At 36.7% G+C, this 12,609-nt stretch overlaps 1 protein-coding gene across 2 annotated transcripts; it reads right to left on the minus strand.

Moving 5' to 3' along the window:
• Positions 1–1,405: 1,405 nt before the first annotated feature.
• Positions 1,406–11,205, minus strand: LOC132643645 (transcription factor TGA2.2-like). 2 transcript variants are annotated; one of them, XM_060360129.1, is made up of 10 exons: positions 11,073–11,205; positions 10,820–10,991; positions 8,505–8,627; positions 8,181–8,243; positions 8,049–8,108; positions 7,152–7,229; positions 6,966–7,017; positions 4,464–4,735; positions 3,229–3,474; positions 1,406–1,879 (listed from the first exon to the last, which is right to left on the minus strand). In XM_060360129.1, exons 3-10 carry the CDS (start codon positions 8,562–8,564, stop codon positions 1,733–1,735), a joined length of 978 nt encoding a protein of 325 aa, XP_060216112.1. In that variant the 5' UTR covers positions 8,565–8,627; positions 10,820–10,991; positions 11,073–11,205; the 3' UTR covers positions 1,406–1,732. The 2 variants fall into 2 exon arrangements, with proteins under 2 accessions (XP_060216112.1, XP_060216111.1); XM_060360128.1 differs by having other exon boundaries at positions 10,820–11,137.
• Positions 11,206–12,609: the final 1,404 nt, after the last annotated feature.

Genomic DNA, 12,609 nt, shown 5'->3' on the forward strand with positions numbered 1-12,609 from the left:
TTGCTTAAGAATGCTTTTGGTTCCTTCGTTTCAAAATTAGTTAAACGGATTTCAGTTACATATACTTAGAATTAAATGTTATCTTACCATGTAAATGGTTATAAGTTATACATGTTGACGATTTAAAGACTTTTTACACTATCAATCTAATTGAATATGTGATAATAGGTAACTTATCATTTTTATTGAATTTCCAACTAATGTTTATCATATACTAGTAATTACTCCAGTGTCTTAAACTCTGATTGTGTAAATATTTTAAGTTATACGTGTTGACGATTTAAAGACTTTTTACATGATCAATCTAATTAAATATGTGATAATAGGTAACTTGTCATTTTTATTAAATTCCTAACTAATGTTTATCATATACTAATAATTACTTTAGTGACCGAATAGTGTAAATATCTTTTTTCATCGTCAGTGTATTGAGTAAAACTCTAGTTAAACTAAATCAAAAATTAAAATATACTTGACTAATCCTTCAAATTTCCAAATAAGAGAAACGGAAATATACAGCTAAATAACGGTGCAAACTTTCTTTGAGGTTCCATACAAGGGAAATTTATTTTGTCCTGGCATTCTTACTTGATTTCTGAACAAGGAAAAAAACAATATGTCTAAAGCAAGAAATGATAGATTACTGACAAAAAAATCATTAAATAGTGACAGATTTGGCCCTAGAGTACATTTAGGAGCGAGACAAATCGTGGAAGGTGGTTTATAGTAATAATTTTCTTTGATGTCTTCATATGCTTGTTACTCTTATAGTTTCTTGTCCTTCTATTTCTGTTACTTACGTTGTTTCTTGTAATTCAATTATCATATTAAGTTAGGTAGTTACGGCTCCTTTTTTTTCCGGACAACTTTATCATGTTTTATATAGTATTTTTAATTGCTTTTTATATTGTTTTGAATTGTTTGTCCTTGTCCCGAGGGTCTACCGGAAACCTCTACTACCAAGGTACGGGTAAAGTCTGCGTACACTCTGCCCTTCGCAGATCTCACTTTGTGAAATTTCACTGGATATGTTGTTGTTGTTGTGATGTCCTCGTATGCTTGTTAGTTTGGACAAAAAGTCAATTTTGTTCATGCCCAAAGAAAACCAAAAAACCCTCTGAGGGAAAAAGGAAAGAACAAAAAAGAGGCAGTATGATTGCCTATGGACACAATGATATTAGATTAAGATTAGTTAGGCAATGGACTACAAAAAAAAATGGATATATTTGAGTAATACCGTTAATCTGATCTCCAAAAGTTGTTCAAGAGAGTCGATGAGTGTTACCTAGACGTATGTATACGGTACAAGTACGTATACGTCAAGGGCCAGGAAAAAGTGGCATACATGTGAATGTGTAGACAAAGCTAGAATGACAAAATCAGCAGCTAAATAACAATGCAAAAATTGGAGGTAAGTCAGTGAATGTCCATTTCCATTAACCTTAACTGGAACCAGTTGATGTGCTAAAATACAACAATTCATTGATCACATTATCACAGAGTCTATCCAAGTTAAATAAACAATGTTACAAGTACCATTACAAGAGATGAACAAGTAAAGACTAAAATGGCTGCCTGAAAAATCTAAGCTGGTAGGTATTATCAGCCACCACGAAATTTGAAAGAAATATATATATCCATTAAATCCCAGCAGCTTTCCCACAAACAGGTTTCTCATTTACAAATGTCACCATGAATCTTTCAGTAACATAGTATTAGAAGAAAGTCGATGTTATTCCCGAGGACGAGCAAGCCAGAGAGAGCTCAGTGCTCGAAGCCGAGAGAAATAATCAGTGATCGCAAGAAGAGCACGAGCTGATTGGCGAGTTGTCAATATGCGATGCATTTGCTGCAATGTCTGTTGCCGAAGGTTATCAGCCTGAGACAACATTTTTAATTTATAGGTCAGCCTATTTATGTGAGAAAGAAAAGAAGAAAAAAATCTTCAAACATGTGCAAAATGTGGTACACATTCCTAGCAGTGGCGGATTGTGATTTGAGAGGGTGAGTTCTGAAATCTCTCTCTCTCCCTCTCTCTCTCACTCACTCTCACACACACACATATAAATGTAGTTCGACAATGACACATGGGTTCTACACAACCCATGGTTGGATTTTCCACTGATTCCCAATATGTTCCAAAGCAAATTTATGTAAATTATCATCACTAAATAGTAGTCGCCCCATCAATGAAGTGTGTTAAGAACCATGAGGTCCTAGGTTCAAATCCCACCAGAGCCAAAAACATTAGGTGATTTCTTCTCATCTGTTCTAGCCTTGGTGGACCTGGTACCTGCTGCCGGTGCCTGATTTCTTCTCATCTATTCTAGCCTTGGTGGACCTGGTACCTGCTGCCGGTGGCACCGGTAGCAGGTATCCGGTGGAATCAGTCAAGGTGCACGCAAGCTGGCTCGAACACCACGGTTATTTAAAAAAAAAAAAAAAAAAAAAAACAGGAGTCGCCCTTTAAGCAATGAGTATGAGACCCATAAAACCCCTTCTCTTCCCCCTCCATCTTCAAAACGAATACCCAAATCTAAGGCTTGAAAAGGAGAGAACATTCCCCAATAATAGATCTTAAATGCAGCTAATAACGCCGCCTAATCCCAGATATATGGACGTCAGAATCAATCAAATATTTCACAGGAGGAGTATGTACAACTCCTAAATTTACAAGGAATAAGCAACTTACAAATAGGCCAAGGTACAAACAAGGACAGAGAATTTTACTTTATTGACTTAAGGCAGTAGTAAGTGACCACAGCTGATTTGAGGAGGTGCTATTATCATGCATACATCAGTTGGCTAGTGGTACTGTGAGGTGAAATGGACACTTTTGGTTTGGCTGGGAACTAAAGCCGTTCAAAGGTGTTTGTTTTGTGAAGTAAATAAGAATTAGTGGTCCCAGGTTCACTTGCCTTAGACTAAGAAAGAGTTCAATTCTAACCAGTAACTTCGGTTTTCCCTCCCTTCCCCCTCCCCAGGACCCTCATCGCTTGTAATTCAAAATGTACCGATGATCATAATAATATGATGGTGCAATAAACTTTTCCCTTTTCCTTCTCCGTATGCATCTCTCTCTTTCTTTATAAGGAGACAGCTATGGAAAAGGCTAGCCAACAGAAAGATGCAGAAGTTTGACATGTCAATGACAAATGTGCAGGCTTTTAGGAAGCAACCAAGCATATTATTTCAAAGGAATAGATACAGATGTGAAGGATTAAGCACCTGCCGTATGAAGCCCTCAAGAGTTCCAAGCTTCCCCATTGCCATGGCCATTTGACCCATATAATTGGCAACATTCCCAGAGGAACCTGAAGGTCCAAGAGACCCTGCGAGAGTCTCAGCCAAAGACTGCTGTAATGCCTCCATTCCCTGGGATAATGCATCTTCTGCCTGTTGGGATGACTGTTGCAAGTTGTTGATCGCCAATAATTGCTGTTCGGTTAAAGGCTCCAACTGATTAATGAGCAGCTGCAACAAAGTGGTAAGAAATTTAACAACTTGCAGAAAAACTAAGTCAATAATCTCTTCTCATCACCTTTACCCTTTGAAAAGAAAAAGAGAAAGGGAATGCCCACTTGATATTAGAGCTTACCTAATCTTTTAAACGGGATGATGTGTGTGTGTGTGTGTGGGGGGGGGGGGGGGGGGGGGAACGGAAACATGAAGAGCTGTTTATTTTACTGACAAGAACTGCAATACAAAGACAATAAATAGGAGCTGCAAAAGCAATGTTGAAATAAGAGCAGTGCATCCCAAAAGAAAATCTTCAACAAGAACTTCCAGCTAGAGAAGTAAGAAGAGGTCATTCATCAAGAAGGTGGCTGTAACTAAGGTCAGAAGCTCGCTCTATGTTTCATAGTAAAGGTATATGCTAAAAGACTTCCATATAAAAGATACGAGAGATAGAGAGAGAGAATGAGGAGATTTTAGATGCTAAACCTAATCAGACGAACCAGAATGGAAGGTAAGAGTGGAGGGAGTAACTAAAACAACACCATAGGGACAGCAGAGATAATCTCTGTTCAATCACTGCACAGAACTACCGTCATAGGGACAACAAATAGGAGGCGGAGCATACTGAAATCAGAGTAGTCCACCCCAAAAGTGCATCTTACCGAGAACTTCTAGTTAGAAAAGTATACAAAAGTAGTTTATCAAGATGTAGCAGTAAATTAGGTCGGAACTTGTCTTTAAAGAAGGAGAAAAAGAACAAGTCAGAAATTGATATTTGTCCTCTACAGTTCCTGTCAATGGTGGAATACGGAAAAAAAGAACTCCCAACTAAAATTTTCCATATATATCCTGTTTCATTCAAACACAAGCACCATCATCTCACATGTCCAACCAACATTCACAAGTTTATGAGCTTTTCTTTTTGTTATTTTTTCAGCCAAAGGGAGGGGGGAGAAAGCTATTTGCCGAGCTGCATATTCACTTGTGGGAAGACAAAGACTCACCTTGAGGAGTTCAGACGAACGGAATCCACCAAGCCACAAGAAGCATCTTTCTGCAGGGGTTTTCCACATGCCCGACAATATGTGAAAAACATCAGCCTTTGCAGCATCCCCCTTTATCCTGAATATGTCATCATAGTGTGCCAAGATTCCATCGACAATTATGCGAAGTTCAGCATCACCAGCATGAGAATTAACAGCTCCCCTTAACTCATTAACTCGCCGGTTCTGCTCTTCCAACCATCGGGCATATTCTACATCAAATGCCAAAGCTCCTAGAAGGACCGGAAGTTAGCATTATTTACTTTGATGGAATTTTATATTCAAAGTAGGTTTTACAAAACCAATTATTCTGAACTCAAGGGCATTCCATGTTATGTAAAGGAATAAAGACCACAATATAGATGATTTACTACTCCACAGAACAATTATTGATGACTAATCTAAAAGCTGCTTTCATGGTTTATGCTCCTCCTCCATGATAACAGATAACCAAGGAGGGGGGAAACTGTTACACGATGGTGCAGTGCAGCCTATGCAAGAGGCATATAAGGGCACAAATGGCCTCTTAGTGGTTCTGGTATGGAACCTTGTGTGCTCCTTGTTTAGCATTTCATGGGTGTTCCGACGAACAGATGAGGATGTAACATCGAGTCAGAGCGCAAAGGAGAGAATTCAATTTTGTAAAGACAAAGGGACTATCATGATGGATGAATGTGCTAAGAAGACACCCCATCTGTACATCATCACCCCCCCCCCCCCCCCGGGAAAAAAAACATCTTGGTAAGTAACTAATGAAATGCATTTGACTTGTCCAGAAAAGGTAAAAGAAAAAGAATGCAATAACCTGTATACTAAACTTATTCAACTATTCTGCTGAGATTCTTCTCCATTCTTTATCAAAGCTACAGTACTGCCCCTACCCTTTTTAATGAAATGTGTTACATGTCCAATGCCCAAAATTCAGGCAATAACACCCTTGGCATAATTAAACATATGGGTGAATACAGCAATATAGATCTGACAATTCCGAAGAATGAAGCCCACTAATAAAATCTGAAAATAGTACTTTTGTCGATAGATTAAATTTCAATTGCAGCATCAAGTAGTAAAATAAAATAATGGAATCAAATAACGAAAATCCAAGGCCTTCGAAGAATCAACTTAGAAAACTATAAGGAAGCCCACCATTAAGATGCAAATCTATAGGGTATCTAATAAGTAACACATCAGAAAGGATATAGAACAGGTGCAAAATTAAGATAATCCCTGGGCTCCTGTTCTGAGGCACTCCTGATCCTAGTCTAGTTAAAGCATAATGAGACCAAAGATATAAATCTTTTCAAATCTTTTCAAATCGACACAGAATTAAAAAAGCCTGCCAAATTGTGTTGACGCTTTTGTTCATCTCTGAGTTACCTTTTTCAGTTTTTTGCTTGTTTTCTTTGGCATTTCTTTCAATTTATTAATGGTCAACGTGGACATTATCATCTCCCACATCAATCCCGCTTACTGCTGCAAATCTCGTCCCTTGCAAGATCACACAGCCTATCGCCCAGTAAGACAATAACCATCCATTCCCTCCAGTCTATACATATCAATGGTTGTGAAGGACCCAAAAGCCCATATTTTAACAAAGCAAAATGCACATTTCTCAACCAAAGCATGCGAAAGTAAAGAACAAGGCAGCTCATCAATGTTAAAATTCCACTTCAAGTACGTGCCCCACGATGATAAATTGCAGTTATCTATTTTCCTGACATTATTTTATGGCAGTGACCTCTAATATATCTTCTAGTGCTCCATTGAATGCCGCTAAGAGATACACAAAGTAAAGAAAGTAATGGTTCCTTTTCCGATGCATTTAACCAAATATTTAGCAATCCTGACTACCCACTTGAAATCCAGTTATTGTGCGGTAAATTTCACCTGCATACAAATTGGGCCATTGGTCTGGGTAGTTAGACTATAGAGCCATTTAAAATCACTTTCAAATACAGTACTTCATCCCCCCCCCCCCCCCCCGCGGGGTGGGGGGGGCAAACAAAAAGGAAGGAGGAGAAAAAACAGAAATGCTGTTCAACTACCCACTTGCAATGTTTTCACTTTTCATTGACAGATTAATACATGCTATCTTGGGCTGAACTGAGAAATATGACAATAACATATCAAACTTCTAGACAGATCAATTAGGGAATAAATTTTATTTTCATAGTTGACGAAAATTCATTTAGCCATGTCTTTCTCAGTCCGAGTCACTGGAACCTTGTTAATGATTGAATATTTTCTGTGGAAACATCTTGAAGTCACCTTTAAACTACTTAGAGGGCATCATATCTAGGTTCCACGCACCAATTCCACCATAATCTACTTGTGCTTGGCGATAACAGATCGTTACTCAGCCAATTTTTTTTTTCATAAATCAATATACTAAATTAACCAGCATAAAAATGAGAAGTGATAAACTTCTAATGATAAAAGTCTGAATACAGAAGATGAGCATACCATTTCCACTCATCGACTGAGATTGATCTCCTGAACCTGAAATAAATATGCCCTTTGGGAAAAGAAAGAAACTGTCTCAGAAAAGCTGATAATTGGAGAGGTCGTGAGCTAATAACTACTGAGGTGATATGTACTTAGGTGGTCACAGATAGAAACAGATGAAGGCACAAGAAATACTGAACAAACCTGTTGCCGAGCTCGTTGAAGCTCCTGTTCTAGTTGTGTCAGCTTCATCCTGCTGCTCTCTAACTGTTGAACATATGCCTAGACCAACAAAAAACAACATAGGAATTACCATATTGTGATGAGATCTATAAAGCCATTACAATCGGTGCACATCTATGCAGTACTGATACCCATATACGTAGTAGTTTTAACCATCTATTAAGTCCCAATACCCACTGAAAGTGTGACACTCTAGCTCATTATGCCTCACATTTGTAGAGGGAGAAGTTGCTGAATCAGGATTTCGGCTTTGAAGTTGACAATTACTAGCATTTACCATGTCGGCAACATGGCAATAGGCTCAATTGCAGATCAAATCCCTCATTTATTCAAGGTCGACTAGATTCTAAACTAATAGATTCTAACAGTAAACCTTCTTTTTTTTCCATCTTGAGTCTTGACTAGTTTTTTTTTTTTTTTTTTTTTGTTTTTGATAACTGTGGTGTCCAGACCAGCTTGCGCGCACCTCGACTAATTCCAAGGGATACTTTCCACCTCCCACCAGCAACAGGTTGGTAACTCAGTCTACCAAGGCTAGGACAGATGGGAAGAAATCACCTAGTGTTTTCATCTCTGCTGGGATTTGAACCTGAAACCTCATGATTCTCAACCTAATTCATTGACCACAGGGCCACACCCTTGGGTGCAACATTTGACTAGTATTATGACATTGAATTTCCAGACCCACCGGATAAAAATTAAATGGCAAGATCTAGTTAGGCAGGTTTTAGATGACTGCTAACTGTTAACCTAAAGACTGTTAGTTACATTTCCAAATTAATCTCAAGTAAAAATGAATAGAGTCATGGAGTGTAGATCAAATGAAACTGCAAATAATGCCATAGCAAGACAATTTACCTTTTTCCTTAGACGGCTTTTTCGAGCAGCCTCACGATTTTGAGCAAGTCTACGTAGTGTCTGCACAACAAGAGTTCAATATCACATAAATTTTTCTTTTCCACTCATATTCCATCATTCAATATGTGATACCTTTTGATCTTTCGGCCTGTCACTTCCATCAGAAGCTACGGCACCCAGTTGTTGTAATTGGTACTGCATCAACAGAGACCAAATATCAATTTCATTTAACTTATAATAAAGATTAGATTCAATGATAAAAGCTAAACAACCAAATTCAGGAAAATTAAATAAGTCTACATACCAAACCAGGTTTTAAAGGAAAACCAAATTCAACTTACAAAGTCGTTATAATCAATCAAAATTTTTGCTTATTGAAGTCAAGAGTAGTCATAGTTCAAAACATAAAATTAAATAATAAAGACTACATGTGGATTTGAGAGGTAATTGACTTACCCTGTTCTTATCTTCAGTATCGGCATCTGTTGATGTACTAGGACTAATATCAGCCATCATGGACTATAGCCAACTTCGTGGATTATCAATTGAAATTGAAACACAAATCAGATGTAGTATCTTCTGTAAAATCACCAAGTCAGAAGCGGATATTAATACATATTGACTTGCAGACATCAAGTTGATAACTGCCAAAGATATTGGGTAACAATATCAAAGCACAAAAGACTTGTCTTTGAAGTGAATTGCTTAACACTTCAACCCTTCAAACTATTGGCTGCAAACCGAAAATTTGTCTCCTTTTCTTTTCAGTGAGGGTGGGGGAAGAAGGAAAGGGGTTGGATTAGGTTGGGAAGGTGCTTCGCAAGGGACTTGAATTATCATGGACTTCGGAAACAACAACAACAAGAACATGCCCAGTGTAATCCCACCAGGTGGGGAGGAGGGTAAAGTGTACCCAGGACTTCGGAAAGATGCTAAAAAATATAAAAAATCATTGCACATCAAACAAAACTAAATTGTAGACTCAAAGACTCATTATTCTGGCAACTTACGTTACAAGATTCTATCAATTAATAAGTTAAATCAGGGAGAACAAAAAATGTGGACAACGTCTATTTAAAACCTTTTGGTATTTCAAATGTTTGATCTAGTTTACTTATATATTCAAAGTAGGTAAAGTTTATTCATTTTGCACCAAATTATAGCAGCAACTAGAAAACAACTGAAAGCTAACCAACATTAAAGAAGCAAACAAAAATGTTTATATAAGATAAAACAACAATACGAACGTACTACTTCCAACTCTGTATTGAGGACAGAACTATCAGAAGCAACAGAATGGCTGAATACACAGCCTCAGCAATAGACATACAAGCATAGACATCGCGATAGATGCGTCTCCATCAAGTAATTTGACTTAAGCTCAACGGCATCTTCAGAGCTTATATAGCCTTTCCTCGTATCAAAAGCAAAAGGGCAAAGGGTCAAGTTTGCCCAAAACTATGCGAAATGGAACATATTTGGCCTCCGTTAATAGTTGGAGTCAAATATGCCACCGTCGTTACTAAAATGGGCTAAATTTACCCTTATTTTCAAACGCAAAAGCTTAGCATCCAATGATGCCACGGTCCCTCAATTATGGATTAATTTTTTTAAACAGAGGGAAAAATTTGAACCTTTCACATAGTTCAGGGGAAAAATTGATCCTTCTGCCCAATTATGAGTTTTTTTTTTTTTGGTGTGTCCCTCTTTTCTCTCTCCCCGCCCTTACCTCTAATGTCAATCACCCTCTGTAAATTTGTAATTTTTTTAAGCGAAGGGTAAATTTGAACCTTTCACATAGTTAAGGGGAAAACAGAATTGCTCATCGAATTCTCAAAACTAATATCTGGTAAAATCCAAAAGAAAACTCCTCCCTAATCCATACCCCACTCCACCCAATCCTCAACAGGGGGGGGGGGGGGGGGGGGGAAGTAAACTCTTTGCTCACAAAGTCCTCAAAATCCAAAATTTATAACCCTACACACCCAACTTCAAAAAAGCAGTAGGAAGTTACATACTAACTGAAGATTAAAGCAATACAGTAGCAACTTACATAATAATAATTGAAGATTCAAGAAAGGTAAAGCCACTTACAGTTCAATAAACGAAAAGGGTCCCTAGCAAGGCTCAACCTTTGCTAAAAGCCAAAGTAACAGAATCATCAAATCTTGTTATTTTCCTTCTATTTTTGTTGGGTTTCTCCCCCTCCTAGTTCTAAGCTATATGATAATCAAGAATCATGCTCATAACTCATATCTAGTAAAATCCAAAAGAAAACTCCTCCTTGATCTACACCCACCTCTCCCCATCCCCAACAGAAAAGAAAATGTTAAATCTTTGCACACCAAGTCCTCAAAATCTAAACTTTATAACCCTCCACACCCAACTTCAAAAAAACAGTATGCTAGTTACATAATACTAACTGACGACCAAGCACTACAGTGGCAATTTACTAATAATAATTGAAGATTAAAGAATTGCTCATCTCAAATCTTAGACACTACTAATCCCAAAATTGAACTTTCTCTAGGCTATATGATAATCAAGAATCATGCTCACAACTCATATCTAGTAAAATCCAAACTAAAACTCATCCCGGGTCCATACCCCAACCTCAACAACACAAAAAAAATGTAAGCTCTTTGCTCAGCAAGTCCTCAAAATCCAAACTTTATAACCCTCCACCCCTAAACAAACACACCTAACTTCAAATAAGCAGTAGCAAGTTACATAATAATAATTGAAGATTAACGAAAGGTAAAACCACTTACAGTTCAAGAAACGAAAAGGGTCTCTAGCAAAAGGTTCAACCTTTGCAAGAAAGCCAAAATAAAACAACAGAATCATCAAATCTTGATTATTTTTGTTGGGTTTTTTCCCTTCCTAGTTCTTTGTTGTCTTTCTAGGTTCCTCAACTGTTGTGTAAATCAGTGAGAAATCAAACTGCAGTTTAGAATGAGCAAATCAATCAGATGAGAAGCGAGAGCAGGTGAAAGTTGGGAAAATGGGGATGACGTCCAATACCTTGTCACCTCTCCCTCTCTCTCTTACCACCCAATTTTGACTTTTTGCTCACAGTCTCACTCTTTTTATTTGATTTTATCTCTAATTTTATTTTATTTTACCTCATTATAGATGGGAAATTTCAAAGCTTGTTCCAAGTTCCAACTATTTGTGAAAATTCTCCTTTTTTTTTTTCCTTATAAATGTCCTGACCAGTTTACACGCGCATTAACGGGCAGGGCTTGGTCTCAAGATTTAATTTAAAGTTACTAGTCAGTCTAACTGCACAAGTAAAACCGAAAAGTCAAGATTATGTGCAATCTGGCACATAAATAGGCAGGGCCTAATCACAAGGTTTAATTTAAAATTACCAGTCAGTCTAACTGCACGAGTGAGACGAAAGTCAAGATTACGTGCAATCTAAACCAGTTTATACGAGCATTAATAGGCAGGGCTCGGTCACAAGATTTTATTTAAAGTCACGTGTCAATCCAACTGCACGAGTGAAAGACGAAAGTCAAGATTACGTGTAATCAGGTGTAACGCGTCAAAAGTCGTCCAGTCGTCGTAACATGGAATAGATTATGTTGTGCATTCAATAACTTTGAATGAAAGAATTTCTATTAATTTCTTGCTATTTTTATCTGTACAAATGTTAAAAGATTATGTCTATCAAAATTTAGATGAATAAAAAGAAATATTCCTTTTTATTTTTATTTTTCTGAGAGGATCAATTGTACCAAATTTGAATAAAATGATTATATAATTTTGAAACAACGAAAAGTATTTTATCAATTTAATTATTTCATGTAAAATTGATGAATATTTCACGTCAAATCTTAATTTTAAAAGTAGCCAATTTGACAAATAAAAAGCGAAAAGTAAAATAATTTGATCTTGAACTATTTTTCTATATATAATAAGTGCCAAGGAGGGACGAATATAGCATTCCCTCCTTGTACCCACCACTTTTCAAATTGTACCCGCATAGAAAATTTGTACCAAAAGTTATATAAATTGTACACTTTATTCAACTATTTTTATATCCCACGTAGACATATGTCATAATACTTAATATTTGTTTCCTTCTCATGTATAGACATATGCACTTCAATTTAATCCTACGTCATATTTATTTCCTCCGTGCACTTTTACTTGTTCACTTTTGACTTTTCATGTTCTAGCTGAATATTTATTCTCTTCTCATGTAGACATATGCAATTCAATTTTAATTCTCCTACACAAATTTATTTCCTCCATGCACTTTTACTTGTTCACTTTTGGCTTTTTACATTCTTATAGAAAAAGTACCAAAAGCTATATAACTTGTACACTTTATTCAATTATTTTTATATCTCACGTAGACATATGTCATAATATTTAATATTTATTCATTTCTCATGTATAGAAGTATGCACTTCAAATTTAATTCTCCGACATATTTATTTCCTCCTTGCACTTTTACTTGTTCACTTTTAACTTTTCATGTTCTAGCCGAATATTTATTCTCTTTTCATGTATACACATATGCAATTCAATTTTAATTCGTCTACACAAA

The sequence above is a fragment of the Lycium barbarum genome, chromosome 6 (assembly GCF_019175385.1).
Source record: "Lycium barbarum isolate Lr01 chromosome 6, ASM1917538v2, whole genome shotgun sequence".
Taxonomy (NCBI): domain Eukaryota; kingdom Viridiplantae; phylum Streptophyta; class Magnoliopsida; order Solanales; family Solanaceae; genus Lycium; species Lycium barbarum.